The sequence below is a fragment of the Alternaria metachromatica genome (genome assembly GCF_023757995.1).
Source record: "Alternaria metachromatica strain BMP 0045 chromosome Unknown scaffold_19, whole genome shotgun sequence".
Taxonomy (NCBI): Eukaryota; Fungi; Ascomycota; class Dothideomycetes; order Pleosporales; family Pleosporaceae; genus Alternaria; species Alternaria metachromatica.
In genome coordinates this window covers 29,146-45,182 of record NW_026055510.1, presented here as the reverse complement: position 1 = coordinate 45,182, position 16,037 = coordinate 29,146, and the positions used below count along the sequence as shown (strand labels likewise).

Here is a 16,037-nt window from a genome sequence, read left to right as displayed (position 1 = left end):
GGTATCCATCTGCGAGAAGAAGGGATCGCAGCCTTATACAGCGAGATATGCGAGTCAGGCGAGGTTAGCATCGTGGGGCAGTGAGGAGAAACCCATGTCTTCTCCGCACTGGCAGGGGTGTCATGCAAAGCTGTATGGAAATGCCCGACACCTTGCCATTTCGAGAGTTGATCGACCTAGCGAGTCGGCGCATACATACAATCCATGAATGATATCGTATCTCAGCCAATCCCTACTCGTAGAACGTGCTGAACGTGTACTTGGTTTCGCGATCATACTTCGCCAGATCTTGCCTTGCTTGCTGCGCCTCTCGGATAACGGTCTGCTTGATCTCTTCGTGTCTGGGTGTGAACTTGACTTTAAATGGCTGGGGCCGCCAATTCGATCCGCTTCTGCTAAACGTCAATACCAATGAAGCTTAATAGCCTCGGATTCTGGCAACAAAACTTACGTGAACTTGAAGATATCAACAGGCACTTCTTCCCCCGTCTTTGGGTCCACCTCTGGCTCCACCTTGTACGCCCACACTAATCGTGCAATACTGAGATGCGTACCCTGCTCCGCCAATGCTTGACCAGCACAGCTTCTTCTGCCCCATCCGAAAGTCATATAGCCCTTCTCCCCAGGAAACGGTCTCTTATCGTCCGTGTCGAGGAATCTCCTTGGATTGAAGCGATCAGGGTCGGGGAATTCGCGCTCGTTATGGTGTATCGCCCAAACGTTGCCTTGCACCCAGGTACCCTTCGCGATATAGTAGCCGTTGTAATAGTCATCTTGGGTAGGTGCATGAGCAGTACCTCCTATAACCGCCACCGAACGCCAACGAAAGACTTCTTTGACAAATGCGCGGAGATATGGAAGATCATCATCGAGCGTCGGACTTCGTGTTCGACCTACTACACGGTCGAGCTCTTCCCAGGCGGGTTCAAGGGTCTCGGGGAAGGCGCGCATTGCCAGCACCGCTGTTTGTAGAGTGCTACTTGATGTGTCCGCTCCAGCACCCAATAGGTTCGCGGCGAGATTGGAGATTTCGAGAGGATGAAGATTGAGGTGAGGTGCTTCGCGAAACAGGTACTTGGAGTAGTTCTCTTCTGGACATTGCTTGGCTTCTTCAGCCAAAGCATAGAAGAAATCATTGCGGCCATATTTGGGCTTTGCTGAACGGCGAGTATCACGCTTCCAAGGAGCCATCCAATTGGGAAACTTGGCCAGCCCTGTCATTGTTAGTATGGATTTGAGCGAGTGGCTTCGAAAATTACATGGGAAGGTCTCCATCAGTCGCGGGAAATCCTTGGCGACGACGGCCATCTTAGCAGAGGTCTGCATCTGAGCGATCACTTCAGTGATCAACGGATCTTGTATGTCCCCAATCCGACGTCCAAAGCCGATGATGGACACAACGCTCGTAGCGTATCGCTCGAAATGAGCTACGAATTTGTCGGGGGTCTCGAGTAGGTCGCGCACTACTATCTTGTTTTCGTCGTCTTGAAGGCTTCGATGGCGTTTTATCTGGTAACGTCAATATGAGCAACATGAAACCCTGTGGTACGCTGACCTGCTGTATCCCAACACCCTGGTGGGTAACTCTCCTGAGGTCGCGAAACCTTTCACGCTGTTCTTTCGTGTACGTGTATTTGTGCAGCAGGTTCATTTGGCCGGACATAAGCTCAGCGAACATCAGCATGCGGGGTCTAGAGTTGTAGATGTTTGCCCGCTTGACGAGAAGCTCATCAGCAGTCCATGCGTCATTGACCCAGACTGTCGGTCTCCTGTGCTATGTTATTCACCGTCGTTTACGTTGGGTTTGCTGTGCAACTAACCGCCCGATCCAGAACGTGATGAGTGGTGAGTTGTAGTGTTTCGATAGTTGTTCCATGAGATACCAAGGCTTCTCTTCCGGTAGACTAAAGGTGTTCCCAACAATAGGCCAAGGCAATGGTCCTGGCGGCTGTTGTGTATTAGTGACAAACCCAACATGAGGCTGGCACAGAAACAAGCAGTTACCATTCGCCATCTTAGGTACATCATGCGACTATAGTCTACTACAAGAGCGATGATGCCCAGAAGCAGAAGATAGGTAGCCCACATGCTCGCAATTACGTGAAATCGATTGGCACAATAGTAGACCGGAAAGCTGGTGTGCGTTGAGAAACTGGTGCCAGAGCTGGCCCCGGGACAGGAGCCCTTAGATGAGATGCTTATACTTGGTCCTTCCACGTGATTAGATCCGTTGCTTGATAGATCATCAAAGGCAACGGCTGGGGATCATCCCCACATTACCGTGGTGGGGCAGCCCGCTTTGGCTGTTCGCGGGAAGGCCGGAAATAAAGACATGCGTAATCCGCAGTGTGTGTATCGTGCCGACATATCCAATTCGCTGCGAAAGCTACGAGACGCGTAGATAGGTATTGACGGGCTGGGGGAGAAGCGGGGTATGTGTAACGTAGTCCCTGTCATGTCTCCTGTCCTGGATCCTGTTGAACTACAGATACATGGAACAGATACCACTGACCAGCCCGAGAAGATCCTTGATATAGAGGAAGAAGAGTATGCGCCTTTTACTCAAACTGATGAATAGCGTTGTTTCGCTCGACTTTCGGTGTGGTAGAAATGGTCCATGAAGCCTGAACGGCTGGTCCGCCCAACGAAGCTCCAATGCGCGGTATATATCGGGGCCTAACGATTCGCTGTGTCGGAATGCAGGCATATGCGGTGTTGACGCAGCGTTCTCATCCAGCTGGTGTTGAGCACCTGGGCAGTTTCGCCAGATCTTGATGACGTAACGCGCAATGACGGATGCATCTCCGTGTCGGGTTAGTGCCGAATCGCGCTCGTCGCAGACACGCGGCCAGCAGCGCGCGCATACGTGACCAGTACAACTTGTTGTATGTTAAACACGAGCATGTGAAGCAAGCGTTCGACGACTCTTGGTAGATGACGACAGAAGCTACCGCTACTATGGGTTCCATCCAAGGCTCTGACAGCGCCCACTATGTGCCCAATGGCACCAATGGCGTAAAGCGTGAGTCTCCACCTGGGCACCTGCACGATGCAATGCAAGGCACAGTCCAACCCCGACGCTAACAGCACCAGGCCGGCGAAGGTCAACTGTTCTCAATGCGAGATCGCATGTCAAACAGGAACTGTGGAAGCAGGCACCAATACTCATTGGCAGCACCAGCTTCGAGCCTCTTCCTGATGCAAAGAACATCTTGATAACTGGTGGAGCTGGCTTCATGTACGTTGCGATGAGAGCACGGGAAGTTGTGAGCTGTGCGTCTCTTGATCTTTCCTTATGATGCATTACAACTGACTCAACGAATAGAGCTTGCTGGTTCGTACGGCATCTAGTACTTACATACCCACACTACAATGTCGTATCATTCGACAAGCTAGACTACTGCGCTGCGCTCAACAACACGCGAATCCTCGATGATCGATCTAATTTCACCTTCGAACATGGTGACATCACGTCACCGGCGGACGTAAAGCGCGTTTTACGAAAACACAAGATTGACACACTCTTCCATTTCGCAGCGCAATCGCATGTCGACCTCAGCTTTGGCAATTCATACGAGTTCACCAACACCAATGTATATGGCACACATGTTCTGCTTGAAAGAGCGAGGGAACATGGTGTCAACAGGTTCATACATATCTCGACAGATGAGGTCTATGGCGATGTACCTGTCGGGGCGGCAGACCTGGGCGAAACCAGCATACTGGCACCAACAAATCCATACTCGGCGAGTAAAGCAGCGGCAGAGATGATGGTCAGCGCATACAGGAGTAGTTTCAAGTTGCCGCTGATCACCGTTCGTGCGAACAACGTATATGGACCACATCAGTTTCCTGAGAGTAGGCAATCCCAATACCTCGAGTGGATGTACATTACTGATTTGTACAGAAATCATCCCAAAGTTCATCATGCTGCTACAGCGAAAACAGAAGCTCCTACTCCACGGCGACGGCTCACCCACGCGACGATATCTGTACGCAGGGGACATTGTAGATGCGTTAGACACCATACTTCACAAAGGCGACATCGGTCAGATCTACAACATCGCGTCCAAGGACGAGATATCGAACTCGGACATATGTCGCAGGCTGCTAGATGTTTTCAAAATATCCCATGATTCTCCTGCCGAGCTATCGAAATGGGTGGAGCACACGGAAGACCGACCATTCAACGACCAGCGCTATGCGACGGACGGGACCAAGCTGAGCGCGCTGGGTTGGGAACCCAAGACGAGCTTTGATGAAGGTCTGAAGGTGACAGTGGATTGGTATCGGAGGTTCGGCGAAGTATGGTGGGGAGACATTAGCCGCGTCCTGACATCGTTCCCCGTGGTGACGGGTAACGAGATCTGGACGAAAGAGGAGCACGAGGATCTACCCTCTTCAGACGGAGAGGTCACACATGATGAGGACAGCGCGATTTGGACGACGTAGCATCGTGTATGCTTGCTATTCACGCTATAGATTGCAGGACGAAAGATACCCAGACAATGTCGAAGGGCTCATTATTTGCGTACGGGTGGACCTTCAAAGGGCCAATTTAGGCGCGGTGCCTGAGTGCGGCTGCAGGGACCAAAATGATGTGGGCCCAACCATGCAACAGCCCTATCAATCTTTGCATTCAAGTTTGAAATTCGCTGCTCAGGACACACTCGAAACAATATGCAGATTTCTTCGTCCTTTCACTCGAACCCACGGTTGGAACGTGTCTTGTAGCTATTTCGAGCGGTTCCTTGCAAGCGGCCCTCAGCCACAAGCGGTGGCGTACTCACCCCAGGGCTCCGCCTTCGCTAGCGGCATTGGGCGCTTCGAATGATTGAAACACCAGATGCAGCAAAACATTCATTGCTCAAACGCGACTTCCTCTACCTGTGACATTCATATAATACTGCATCGCCTCTTCATCTCGTGCCTTCCTTCATTCACTTTTCGAGTTCCCGCCGCGAGACCCTGAACCTTGGCTCGCCCAATCGATAACCTTGGAACGCACCCCACAATTCCCTTGGTGCTCCCCGACCCGTCAGCCCTCACCGCACCCACCCCTGACGTCGACGCCTACAAGACGCGACTCATCTCCTCGCCTTCTTCACCACACACAAAACTCTACACCTGAATCATGGGTCTATTCTCCAAGAAGAAGGACAAGGGCGGAAAGGAGAGCCCAGCCGCCCAGAACCCGTATGCCGCGCCTGTAGGCAAGGACCCATACGCGCAACCACCCCCCTCGTACTCGAACGAGGGCCAGGACAACTCGTTCCGCCAAGAGAAGACGCCAGCGGTGACCGGCCCGGGCCAGAGCTATGGACAGCGACCAGGCGGATACGGTGCGCAAGGAGGCAGCTACGGCGCACAGTCAGGCTATGGAGCCGATCGCTATGGCGGAGGCGCACCACAGCGGCCCGGCGGCTACGGAGGCCTGGGAAGGACTGCGTCCAACGACACCATGAGCACCGAGGCAGGCCGTAATGAGTTGTTCGGCAACGCTCCCCAACGCCAGCAAGCGCAACCGCCTCAGCAGCCCAGCGCCCTGGGTCAAAGCGGTGCCTATGGCAGCACCCCTGGTGGCGGATATGGCGCTGGTGCTCCCGGTGGCTATGGCTCTACGCCTGGTGGCTACGGAGCATACGAGGACCGCCAATTAACGGCTGAAGAACAAGAAGAGGAAGACATCGATGCCACAAAGCAGGAGATCAAGTTCATGAAGCAGCAGGATGTTGCGAGCACCAGAAACGCTCTCCGTCTAGCTGAGCAGGCTTTGGAAACCGGTCGAGGAACTCTAGGGACACTAGCAGCACAGGGAGAGCGTATCCATAAGTACGTTCAACAGATCTGGACACGTTTATACACAGCTAACTCGTTTCTAGCACGGAACGCAATCTCGACCTTGCCTCCATCCAGAGCGACAGAGCAAATGGACAGACTAAGGAACTGGCTCGTAAGGACGCCCCCCTCGACACGTATCATTCATGACTAACCCGTCTCCAGGCATCAACGCAAGCATGTTCTCCATCGTCCCCAACCCCTTCACAGGCAACTCGAAGCGCGAGAAGCAGATGCAACAAGCCATGGACCAGCACGCACGCGACCGTGACACCCGAGAGCAAACCAACAGGGCCAAGTGGGAGTCCGGAGCCCGCGCAAACGAAGCTCAGCGTAAGCTGGCCACAGGCGGTGGTCCACAAGGCAACAACAAGAGCTCGCTGGCTGCGCGCTCCAAGTTCCAGTTCGAGGCCGATGAGGAGGACGATGAGATGGAGAACGAGATCGATAACAACTTGGGTACGTATTCCCCGTCCATTCCATTAATGTGTTGATTCTAACAAGTTTGTTTCAACAGACCAACTTCATGGCATGGCCAAGAACCTCAACCAACTCGGTCGCGCGATGGGCGAAGAGGTCGATAACCAGAACACGCATATTACACGCATCACTGGCAAGACAGATTCGGTCGATGACAAGATTGCCAGGAACAGGCTCAAGTTGGATCGCATCCACTAGGTCTGCACTCCAGCAAGGTGAGCGGGATGCTAGTCTCGAGTGCAACCAAGCCCATACTAGGATCACGGTAGCTTGATGGCATCAATCGAGATATAGAGCTTGGGATACGGCATCACAGGCGTTTTGGACACAATGACAGTTTTCACCTTGATCCCAAACACGGGTTGATCGTACTTCGTACTCGATACGACACGTAATATTGCTTATGCCTGATGCCCAACTATGTATACTCAACGCCCGGACAGTACCCCAACAAAGATGACTTTCAATGATCTAAGGACCGTCCATGTGATACCACATCCTTTCATTACTCATTACCCATCAACCATCTCCCCTTCACCATACCTATGCCAACAACAGCTTGTAACTCGCCACTTCAAATGCGCGAATCTCGATTGGCACACCCTTCTCCTTCACTTCTTCGGCTCCTACCCTCATGTCACTTATATCCAGCGGCTCACCCTCTTCGTCCTCCAACGCATTGACCTTGATCACCTTCTTCACATCGACATCACCCCAGGTAAGCACGCCCTTGCTCTTTCCACCCAGACTGTCGTAGATGCGTAGGATAATCGAATGGCCCTTCTTGATGGGCAGTTCGCCACGGCTGACATCCTCGTCGTCTTCACCGCGCTTGATGGTGTCGAGCACGAGGTTGGGTGCGCCGTAGATGTGGAAGGGGTTCAGAAGACCACTGTGCATGGAGGATGGCGGGGCGTGCAGGCCCTGGCGCCCAACAATCTTGAGTGGGTTGTTGAACTCAAAAGCCTTGCGCACTGTGCGTTCGTCCAGACCGCCCTTGTGGGGGAAGATGGCGTAGCGAGTCTTGTGGCTTCCCATGTCGGCGTGGGCGTCGGGGGCTTTGGGAGAGCGGAGAAGGGAGAGACGCATGACGTTTCCGGCGACTGCGAAACCGTACTTGCTGTCGTTCAGGATCGAGACACCGTAGGTAGCCTCGGAGAGATCGGCCCACTTGTGACAGCAGACTTCGAATTTGGCCATGTCCCATGTGGTGTTGTAGTGGGTAGGACGGCGCACAATGCCGAACTGCGTCTCGTAACTGGCTTCTGTGTTCACAATGTCGACTGGGAATTCGACCTTGAGGAACCTCATTGTCTCGTGCCATTCGATCTCTGCGTCAAACTCGATAGCACTGGGTGTGTTTCCTACGGCTGCAGGTAGACTCATGGTCGTCTTGACCCACGACTTGTCTGAGACCTTCGTCTCAATCACCAGGCTCACACGGTGAACGCTGTTCTCCGCAATGGTCACCTTGCTGGGCTCGAGTTCCTGGCGGGACTGGAGGTGGTAGACTTCAACGTCCCAAGCTTGCCAGTAAAGTGGCTTGTCGTCGTAAATTACAAGCTGACCGGCTTTGGCACCCTTCGGGATCAGTTCGCGATCAGCGGCAATGTCGAAGAGTGAGGTGATGGCACCGTTGTTGACCTGTACAACGAATTGCGAGTTGCGGAGTTCGTAAACATTGGGATGGATCTCCTCAATAGTCGCCTTCTGGGCAGGGTACGCAGAGTGGAGTGGGAACACGTCGAGAGCGCCCAAACCCTTCTGAGATCCGTTACGATGAGCAAGACCGTACTCTGCCCCTGGGGGACTATACTTCGTTCGACTTGCCTCACTCGGCAACTTGATGATTTCGGTACGGCTCCATGGTAAGGTGTTTATCGCGAATAGCTTGGTGTCTTGATCCCAGCTAGTCTCATCGTTAAAGCCAAGTTCAGCAAGGGCGTCGGAAAGCAGCCTCTCTCCAGTAGCAAACACTTCGGCGTAAATCTAAGAAAGTCAGTCATGAAGTCAAGTTTGGAGATTAGCAACATACCCGATCGGAGTCGTCGTAGCACATCTCGATAGAACTTCCAGGTAGACAGTCGTGGAATTGACACAAGAGCACGTTCTCCCACATGTCATCAATGTCCTTCTTCGGGTACTTGTACGAGCTCTTCTTGCCGAAGCCGTTCTTGATGGTCGCCAAAGTCGCCAGGTACTCAATGTCCCTCAGCATTATTTCCGACTTCCTGTTATTGCGCTTGTTGTTCGATTGCGTAGTGTATGTACCACGGTGGAGCTCGAAGTACAGCTCGCCATACCATGTCACGAGCTCAGTACCATTCTCGACCTTTTTCTCCAGGCGGTCGAAGAAGTCGTCTGCTGAGTCGCCTAGCTTGACGCGAGGCAACAAGCCAGCAGTGTCGCTGATACCACGGCATCGCCTGAGTTTCTCAAGGTGCTGCCATGTCGGACCACCGCCTCCATCTCCTTTGCCGAAGACAATCAGCGATGACTTGTCTTGGTCGAGCGACTTGTGCTGTGTGACGCTGCGCTTGACGTCACCGAAGTTCGCTTCGCACGTGTACGTCTCAGATGGCGGCATGTGGCAGATGACCTGGCTGTTGTCCAACGCGACCCAGTTGAATGTCGTATGTGGGAAGTTGTTGATGTTGTTCCAGCTCAACTTCTGAGTCAGGAATCTGGTCATACCCGAAATGCGACAGATCTGTGGTAATTGCGTCGAGTATCCGAAAGTGTCGGGCAGCCAGAAAGTGCGACACCGCTGGCCAAACTTGCTCTCGAAGTAGCGCTGACCGTACAGGAATTGCCTGATGAGTGACTCTCCGCCGGGAAGGTTGGTGTCATGCTCGACCCAACTACCACCGATGGGCTGGAAGCTGCCTTCCTTGACCTTCTTCTTGACGCGATCGAATGTGGAAGGGTAGTACTGCTCAAGCCACTTGTATTGCTGCGCTTGCGAGCAGCAGAAGCGAAGCTCGGGGTATCGCTCGATGAGGTCGCACTGGTTCGACCAGGATCGGTTGACCTTGCGCTTGGTCTCGTCGAATGGCCAGAGCCAACACGTGTCGATGTGGCAGTAGCCGATACCGTGTACGATAGCCTCCTGGTCGGTCTCGTATACTTTGTGCGAGTCTACGTCCTTGCCGACGTACTCAGCCGCAATCTTGCGGCATGCTTTGATGCTCTCTTGGCTTCCATTGCCCGCAATGAAAGTGTCGATGATGCGGTTGCCGACCTGCTGGGCATCATGGGCTTGCGTCGAGTCCCCAGGGAACTCGCGAGCGGCATCTCCAATCTCCCAGAAGTCAAAGTATAGCCCTCTCGCCTCCAGGTTGACCGCCTGAACCTCAGCAGTGTGCAGCGTATAGTACCTGTCTGGGTCTGGTGGCTGAATCGAGTCGCCGCCGGGAGCATTGCCGAACATGCCGTTGCAGGCCATCTCGATGTAGAAGGTATGTTCTTTGCCGTCTCTAAACTCCTTGGGCAGGATCCATTGTGTGCGTTCACCTCCACCTGTCAGTCCATGGACAGTGTGTCCATCTTCGGTCCAGATCAGGCCCTCATTGTTTGCATCCCAGACGAAGTCGAGATGTTCCTTGTCGAGCATGTGCTTGGGCACCGTGAGCTGGACCTTGAACCAGTGGGTCGACCAACTGGGGCCAAATGACTCGCCGACTTTGGTGGGGTGGAAGGCATGGGAGGTGGCTTCCTTAAAGAGCGGGCGCGAGAGGTTCGGGGGTGAGTAGACGGAGAGCTTCACCCAGTCGGTTCCGGACGCGACAGCTTCGGTGAGCTTGCTGTATGACGTATGAGCATCTTGGAGCTGGAACAGACGATTAGGAAGACGTGAAGGTTAATGCTCACCCAATAAGACTCTGTTCCCTGTACTGTCCTGCATCGAGGAACTGCCTCAATCGGCTCTGGTAGATGCTGTGGATCTGCTTGCCAACGGGACCAGCCGCCAGCTGTGGGTAGTCTTTGGCCACGGGGACGGGCATGTTGCGGTGCGATTCTCCTCCCATGGTGGATGAGGCTGGAGATGGGGATTGGGACTCGGTCGAGGCGGTGTGGAAATGTCGACAACGTCAACAGCACGCTACAGCAGCTGTGGTACCTTGCATGGCTCCGGCTGTGTTGGGGAGGAGCTCTCCCCGCATCTTGGCGAGGGAGGCCCATGCTCCCTGCCCCATGATCCATTACCCACTCATCTCCACTTGGTCCCATCTTGCAGTCAAACTTCCTTTTCCACCCTTTGCGGATAATCGGCATTTACAGGCGGTGAATCTGCCAATACTGGTCTTTCCAGAGTGAAGTTATAGCGTATTTGGGTGACATTGGGGTGATCACGCAGGCGCGACATGTGGTTTCATTGCGCTGTACTCCGTCTGCGTCTGACTTGTCTCTTTTATGCCAGGTCCATGTCGTGTTCATCCGGTATGTGTGCTGGCTAATAGCCGATCTTTCTTCTCTGTATGCATCTTCAATATGCCCCGAGGCACTGTCCGCGTCCTCTTGGCACGTTTATCATCCATGATCTCATCTCCAATGTCTTCAACACTTCGTTTCCTCTTCTTCTCGTTGTTGTGCAGAAATTCGGTCATTCTTCGGTGCCCATTTGTACCAATTGTCCCTTTTCCCATTGTGTCCTCATCTTCGGGTGGGTATTTCACCTCTGTAGCTCCCAGATGTCGATTGATGGCATTAGCCAGCATTTTCCCACCCAACAAGACAGACATGCGATCATCCCATCGTCGCTTCTTGTCTACAATATCTCGTATGCGGGAGATTGCTTCATTCTCACGACGCCGGGCCATCTTATCGGCCTCTACCTGCGGTAGTCTGCTGGCCACCAGATTGGCCGCTGGACCTCGATAGCCTGAACCACCCTGCTCGACTTCAAGCGATTCGCAAGGCTCATCTGTCAAGCTGTCGCGGCTGGCTGAGGACGACGTTGGCCCTTGTGAGAGTGGTGTGGAGAAGTCGCGATGCATCGAGGGGCTTGTCGCCTCACCATTGCGCTCGTCTGGCCATGCATTAGGCACTTTGTATTCGGCTCGCAGCGGGCTGTGGCCATATATGGGATAGTATGGGTCGCGCCATGGTGCCTCTGGGCGCGGATATGAGGTGAGGAGGGACGATGTCAAGTCCGAGACGTCCAGAGGCGGCGTGTTACTGGCCAGAGGTGTGAAGATTAATGAAGATAGCAAGTCGCGCATGTCGCTGATATGATGTGCAAATAGGCTTGTCGATGAGGAGGTGAGTGTCTTCCACAGCAAGGGTCTTCACATCGTAAAGGTAATTGAGCTTCTGCTATTGTCTCTATCAAAGCGGAGCGCGCGACAAGCTAGTCTAATTTGAGAGTCAGTATTCACTGTGCGACTTGACAATAGTAGCGTCAGTGCAAAGTGAGAGAAAGTGAAGGTGCACACGAAATTGTCATGGTGAACGTGAAAGGGGACCAGGGCCGGTTCTTCAGATAGTAGGAGATGAAAATACGCAGTAGAGAGAACAGAACGATGTTGAGGATCCTGTAATAGTTAAAGAGGGTATAGGATAATATTCACACAAAGGCAGGAACGATGAAGTGAAACGTCGATGTTTGTTGCATTGTGACATTTATTGCAGAATTCAAGACATCATCTAGCTAGGGAAATGTAAAAACTAAGAAGATACAGCTATGCTCTTGAATGAGCTCTACAAAGCCTTCTGAATATCAAACACCCACGACGCATCTAACACTGACTCTTACTATCGGCAACCCTCTGCCCACCCACCGCACCATTAAAGCCCTTCAACAAAGTATACCTCCCCTTGACACTAACCTTATACGTCGTGCTCTTGGTCTGATCAGTGCTAGTAGCCCCGTTACAAGTAACACTACTCTTAACCCCCGTCAAACTGGACTGACTCCCCGAGCTCGAACTACCTCCCTGATTCGGCGAATCAACACCCGCCGCACACGCCGCGTAGGCCGAGCTCTTCAGCCATTGCGTTTCCTTGCCGTCTGACGAAGTTCCAATAGGAATGTAGAGGCTGTTAACCTGCTCTGCTTGCGCCGATGCAGCAGGTCCAGAGTCGGCGGCGCATGATGAGGCTGCTTCAGCGCCTTTGGCGTTCTTGATGGACTGCGAGTTTAGGGCGTTGGCGGTGTTGGCGGAGGTGAAGATGAAGACTTCGCCTAGGGCATTGGTTGTAGCTACTGCTGTGCTGTTTGCGGCGCCGGATGAGGATGTGGAGTCGGAGTTTGTGCCGTCGAGGGCGGCAGCTGCGGCGGATGCGGCGTTGCCTGAGGAGAAGGATGTTGTGACTACGCGAGCCTGTCGGCCGTCTGCTAGTGCTGTTGCGTTTGAGACGCTGTTTCCGCCTTGCTGCGAGGTAGAGTCTGAGTCTGTGGTGATGTTCCTAGGCGCTGAGGGGTTGATGGAAGTAAACTGTGTGTTGTATGCCTTTCCGTCTGCGTAGTTGGCTATCCAGGAGACGAGAGTGCCTGAACTGGCGATGAGTGGGATTTTGACCGTGTAGCCGTTCACAAGGAGTGCCAGAGGGCTGGATGATGATGGGTTGGAAGATGTTGGTACCCGCACGCCGAAAGAGTAGTCGATTGGGAGGGATATTTCGGGCAGGAGGGCTCGGATGCGGAAAATGGTTGGAAGGGCTGTGGCTGATGCCACGAAGATAAATGGGGTGAGACGCATTGTAAAGTCTGGAGGTGAAGATAGTGGAATGAAATCAGTATATTCTTATTCCTGCGATATCATGCTCTCGGTTTTATATGGCATCGCAAACTCCCATTATGTCACACTGGTCGCGTTGCGTCATACACGAATTGTAGTAGTGTTCAGTATTTGGCAGACCTTTTCCGTAGACACCTGTTGAGGTAAGTCAGGCGCTCCTTCTCGGGTCTAGATACTCCTACCTCATGGCCGAAAGGACGCCGGCATGTTGTAGTGTGCCCTAGGACACGACCGGAAGCCTTCATCGAGTGTAGAAGATGTGGATTCTAGTAGGCATATGGAAGCCATCAGAAGCCGCATGGAAGAAAGGCGTCGCTGTGACTTCATTGGTATCTTAGCCTCTCCCTCACATCTAGATCAATCCGATGAACGGAACGACGGTCGATCCTCTTGCACCTTTGGATCCAGTCAAGGCGCGCCCAGAATGCCATGATGGAGGGGTACCTACAGCTCTTGCTAAGGTAGTGTGTACCGTACTTCTACTAAAACGTACATTAGCCAGCCCACATTCATTGCATCGAAAGATGTGAGCCAATCGGAAAAGTCGCAAAATCGAAAATGATTTGACCTGTTTTCGCACCAGTCACTGAGATATAAGACGTCGGCTGCTCGGAACGTAGTGACCTCTTCCAGCACGGCTACAAAGGCCGTGGTATAAGACGAACACTCTCCCATGCGCCCTCAATGGCTCTGGAAGATGACGGGAGCATTGTCTCATTGTGTAGGGTTTCGCTGACGTGTCCTCCATTTCCCGGTGAGATGCGACCGTCATTTTTACAAAAGGTACTGTCATTCTACACCACTAATGAAGAGATTCCAGATGGAGTCATTGTAGAACGAACGATGATGGCTTGCGATAATGCCCTGCGAAGTCTGCGGCAAGTACTTTGGTTTGTTCGTGTTACCTCGCTGCGAGAGGGGCCATTGGTATCGGTATCGCGACGAGACGTTTGGAAGTCGCACTGATACTGGCTTCAGAGCTGTTGCTACCAAACAGACACACGATGAAGGGAATATGCGAGTTGCTCGCACGGACGATTCCAAGACAGTGTGCAACATCTGCCGGGCGGTGGCTGCACTTATGCTATAGCACACGCCGGTGGCACGCTACGTACGGACCGGCCCATATCGGCTTGGGGCAGACATGGCTCAAGGAGCTTTTTGCATCCGACAGTTGACGCACGAGCAGCTTCCCGTCAAAGCAAGGAAATGAGAAGGGTGGCTGGGAAAAGCAGCAGCCTGCGCACAAATGTTGGGTCGCCCTTTCCTAGGTAGTCGAGAAGGCATGGACGTAGGTGATCTGGCAGACGCACGCTAGCTGGCTTCTCCTCGATCTCAGCGCACGATCAGGTCCGAGCGCTCACACCAGCCCGAATCGGTCTATCGAGAGGTCATTGATGTCATCCCGGCGCGCGTTTGAGAGGAACGAGACGTGCTCTACCAGCTTCCAAGGTGCTCTGGCCGCCATACGGAATCGTGAAGACTTCATGATGTAGGTGATTTAGGGTGGCTGGCTGTTTAAGATGAGAACGGTTGAAGCTTGCGCAGGTACCTGTACGTCAGTGGAGGGAATCTGGGGTAGTACAAAGATTGTTTGCTGGACGCTTGTTCTTCTGGAATGTATCGCACGCTTCTCCCCCGACCGTTTTTGCTTGTTGCTGCATATCGCGCACCTCGTGTGACTACGACTCCTCTCAGACTTGCTCTTCGTTCAGTCTCATCAAAAATGCCTTCCAAGACCGACGACAAATACACGGATCCGCAACTGCGTGATGAAGTCAAGGAGGAGATCCAAGCTGGTGACAAGGGAGGTGAGCCCGGCCAATGGTCAGCCAGAAAGGTAGGCTCCACTAGTGCGAGTGTACTTTGCACCACTGACATAGACAATTGCAGGCACAGATGATGGCATCCGAGTACAAGAAACGCGGTGGAGGATATACCACAGACAAGAAGGACGAGAAAGCGAAGCATCTGGATGAGTGGACGGAAGAAGAGTGGCAGACAAAGGACGGCAGCGGAAGCGCAAAAGACAAGAACGGCTTGGAACACCGCTACCTGCCGAAGAAGGCATGGGAGGAGATGAGCGAGAAGGAGAAGGAGGAGACAGATGCCAAGAAGCAGGAAGGAGGCAAAGAGGGCAAGCAATATGTGACCAACACCTCCAAGGCTGCACAAGCGAAGAAAGACGCGACCAAAGACGGCGAGAAGAGTGGCTTTACCAAGATCGAGAAGAAGAGCAAGACGGACTGCACGACACAATGGGACGACCCGGACCACATGGAGGAGGATCAACGGGCATACCAGAAGTTTTTGGAGAGCAGCCGGAAATCCAAGAGTCCCCCGCAGGACGATCATCCAGGTCAAAAGCGAGGACGTGGCGCAAACATAGAGGCTCCCAGTGCCAACAAGAGACAGAAGAGCACAGTCAACAAGCACGATAAGCCTATTGCAGCTGCCGGCGACATAACTCGTGTGCCGAAGAAGGGCCAGAAAGTTCAATGGCATTCGCTCCCTGGCTATGTTGACGGTGAGGTTGTGGAGGTTCTGTACGAAGAAAAGCAGGTCGATGGCAAGAAGGTCAAGGCAAGCAAAGAGGATCCCAGGGTGGTGTTGAAGAGCAACGCATCGGGGAAGATTTGCGTACACAAGCCCGAGGCAGTGTACTTCGATTAGAGCATGGTAGTGTTGCCAACTGGAGTTGGAAGCACGAGTTCACGGACGTTCGGAAGAGCACGTGACATACTCAATCGTCGACGGGCGTCATCTTCGTTATTCGACGTCGGTGAATAGGGAGGTGCCGTAGCATGTAGCAGCAGTGCTGTGTCAACAAAACCCATTCTATTACTCCAGACTCGATGCACGTCGTGGTCCAGGTGGCGTGTGTCAGTAGCGCAGAGCTAGTGTTGTGAGGGTGTGATGCGGCACTCAAACCCAGGTAGTTGCCTGGATGCATCCAACGTCGAGGTCTGGACGTGGTTC

The 16,037-nt window shown here is 53.2% G+C and overlaps 7 protein-coding genes across 7 annotated transcripts; 3 read left to right on the top strand and 4 right to left on the bottom strand.

Moving 5' to 3' along the window:
* Positions 1-232: 232 nt before the first annotated feature.
* On the bottom strand, positions 233-2,025 carry J4E83_007501 (uncharacterized protein; the record flags this gene model as incomplete). The annotated part of the gene is made up of 6 exons (XM_049334405.1): positions 233-392; positions 452-1,214; positions 1,260-1,509; positions 1,556-1,769; positions 1,821-1,948; positions 2,005-2,025. The coding sequence occupies 6 exons, from the start codon at positions 2,023-2,025 to the stop codon at positions 233-235; spliced, it is 1,536 nt and encodes a 511-aa protein (XP_049186291.1).
* A 933-nt stretch (positions 2,026-2,958) lies between these two features.
* Positions 2,959-4,452, top strand: J4E83_007500 (uncharacterized protein; the record flags this gene model as incomplete). The annotated part of the gene is made up of 4 exons (XM_049334404.1): positions 2,959-3,022; positions 3,094-3,238; positions 3,326-3,858; positions 3,908-4,452. 4 exons carry the CDS (start codon positions 2,959-2,961, stop codon positions 4,450-4,452), a joined length of 1,287 nt encoding a protein of 428 aa, XP_049186290.1.
* A 682-nt stretch (positions 4,453-5,134) lies between these two features.
* On the top strand, positions 5,135-6,516 carry J4E83_007499 (uncharacterized protein; the record flags this gene model as incomplete). Its single annotated transcript, XM_049334403.1, has 4 exons — positions 5,135-5,832; positions 5,883-5,953; positions 6,004-6,297; positions 6,356-6,516. 4 exons carry the CDS (start codon positions 5,135-5,137, stop codon positions 6,514-6,516), a joined length of 1,224 nt encoding a protein of 407 aa, XP_049186289.1.
* A 345-nt stretch (positions 6,517-6,861) lies between these two features.
* J4E83_007498 (uncharacterized protein) lies at positions 6,862-10,322 on the bottom strand (the record flags this gene model as incomplete). The annotated part of the gene is made up of 3 exons (XM_049334402.1): positions 6,862-8,307; positions 8,354-10,121; positions 10,189-10,322. The coding sequence occupies 3 exons, from the start codon at positions 10,320-10,322 to the stop codon at positions 6,862-6,864; spliced, it is 3,348 nt and encodes a 1,115-aa protein (XP_049186288.1).
* Positions 10,323-10,751: 429 nt separating this feature from the next.
* On the bottom strand, positions 10,752-11,540 carry J4E83_007497 (uncharacterized protein; the record flags this gene model as incomplete). Its single annotated transcript, XM_049334401.1, has 1 exon — positions 10,752-11,540. The coding sequence occupies one exon, from the start codon at positions 11,538-11,540 to the stop codon at positions 10,752-10,754; it is 789 nt and encodes a 262-aa protein (XP_049186287.1).
* Positions 11,541-12,056: 516 nt separating this feature from the next.
* On the bottom strand, positions 12,057-13,019 carry J4E83_007496 (uncharacterized protein; the record flags this gene model as incomplete). Its single annotated transcript, XM_049334400.1, has 1 exon — positions 12,057-13,019. One exon carries the CDS (start codon positions 13,017-13,019, stop codon positions 12,057-12,059), a length of 963 nt encoding a protein of 320 aa, XP_049186286.1.
* A 1,765-nt stretch (positions 13,020-14,784) lies between these two features.
* Positions 14,785-15,731, top strand: J4E83_007495 (uncharacterized protein; the record flags this gene model as incomplete). The annotated part of the gene is made up of 2 exons (XM_049334399.1): positions 14,785-14,898; positions 14,952-15,731. The coding sequence occupies 2 exons, from the start codon at positions 14,785-14,787 to the stop codon at positions 15,729-15,731; spliced, it is 894 nt and encodes a 297-aa protein (XP_049186285.1).
* Between the last annotated feature and the right edge of the window lie 306 nt (positions 15,732-16,037).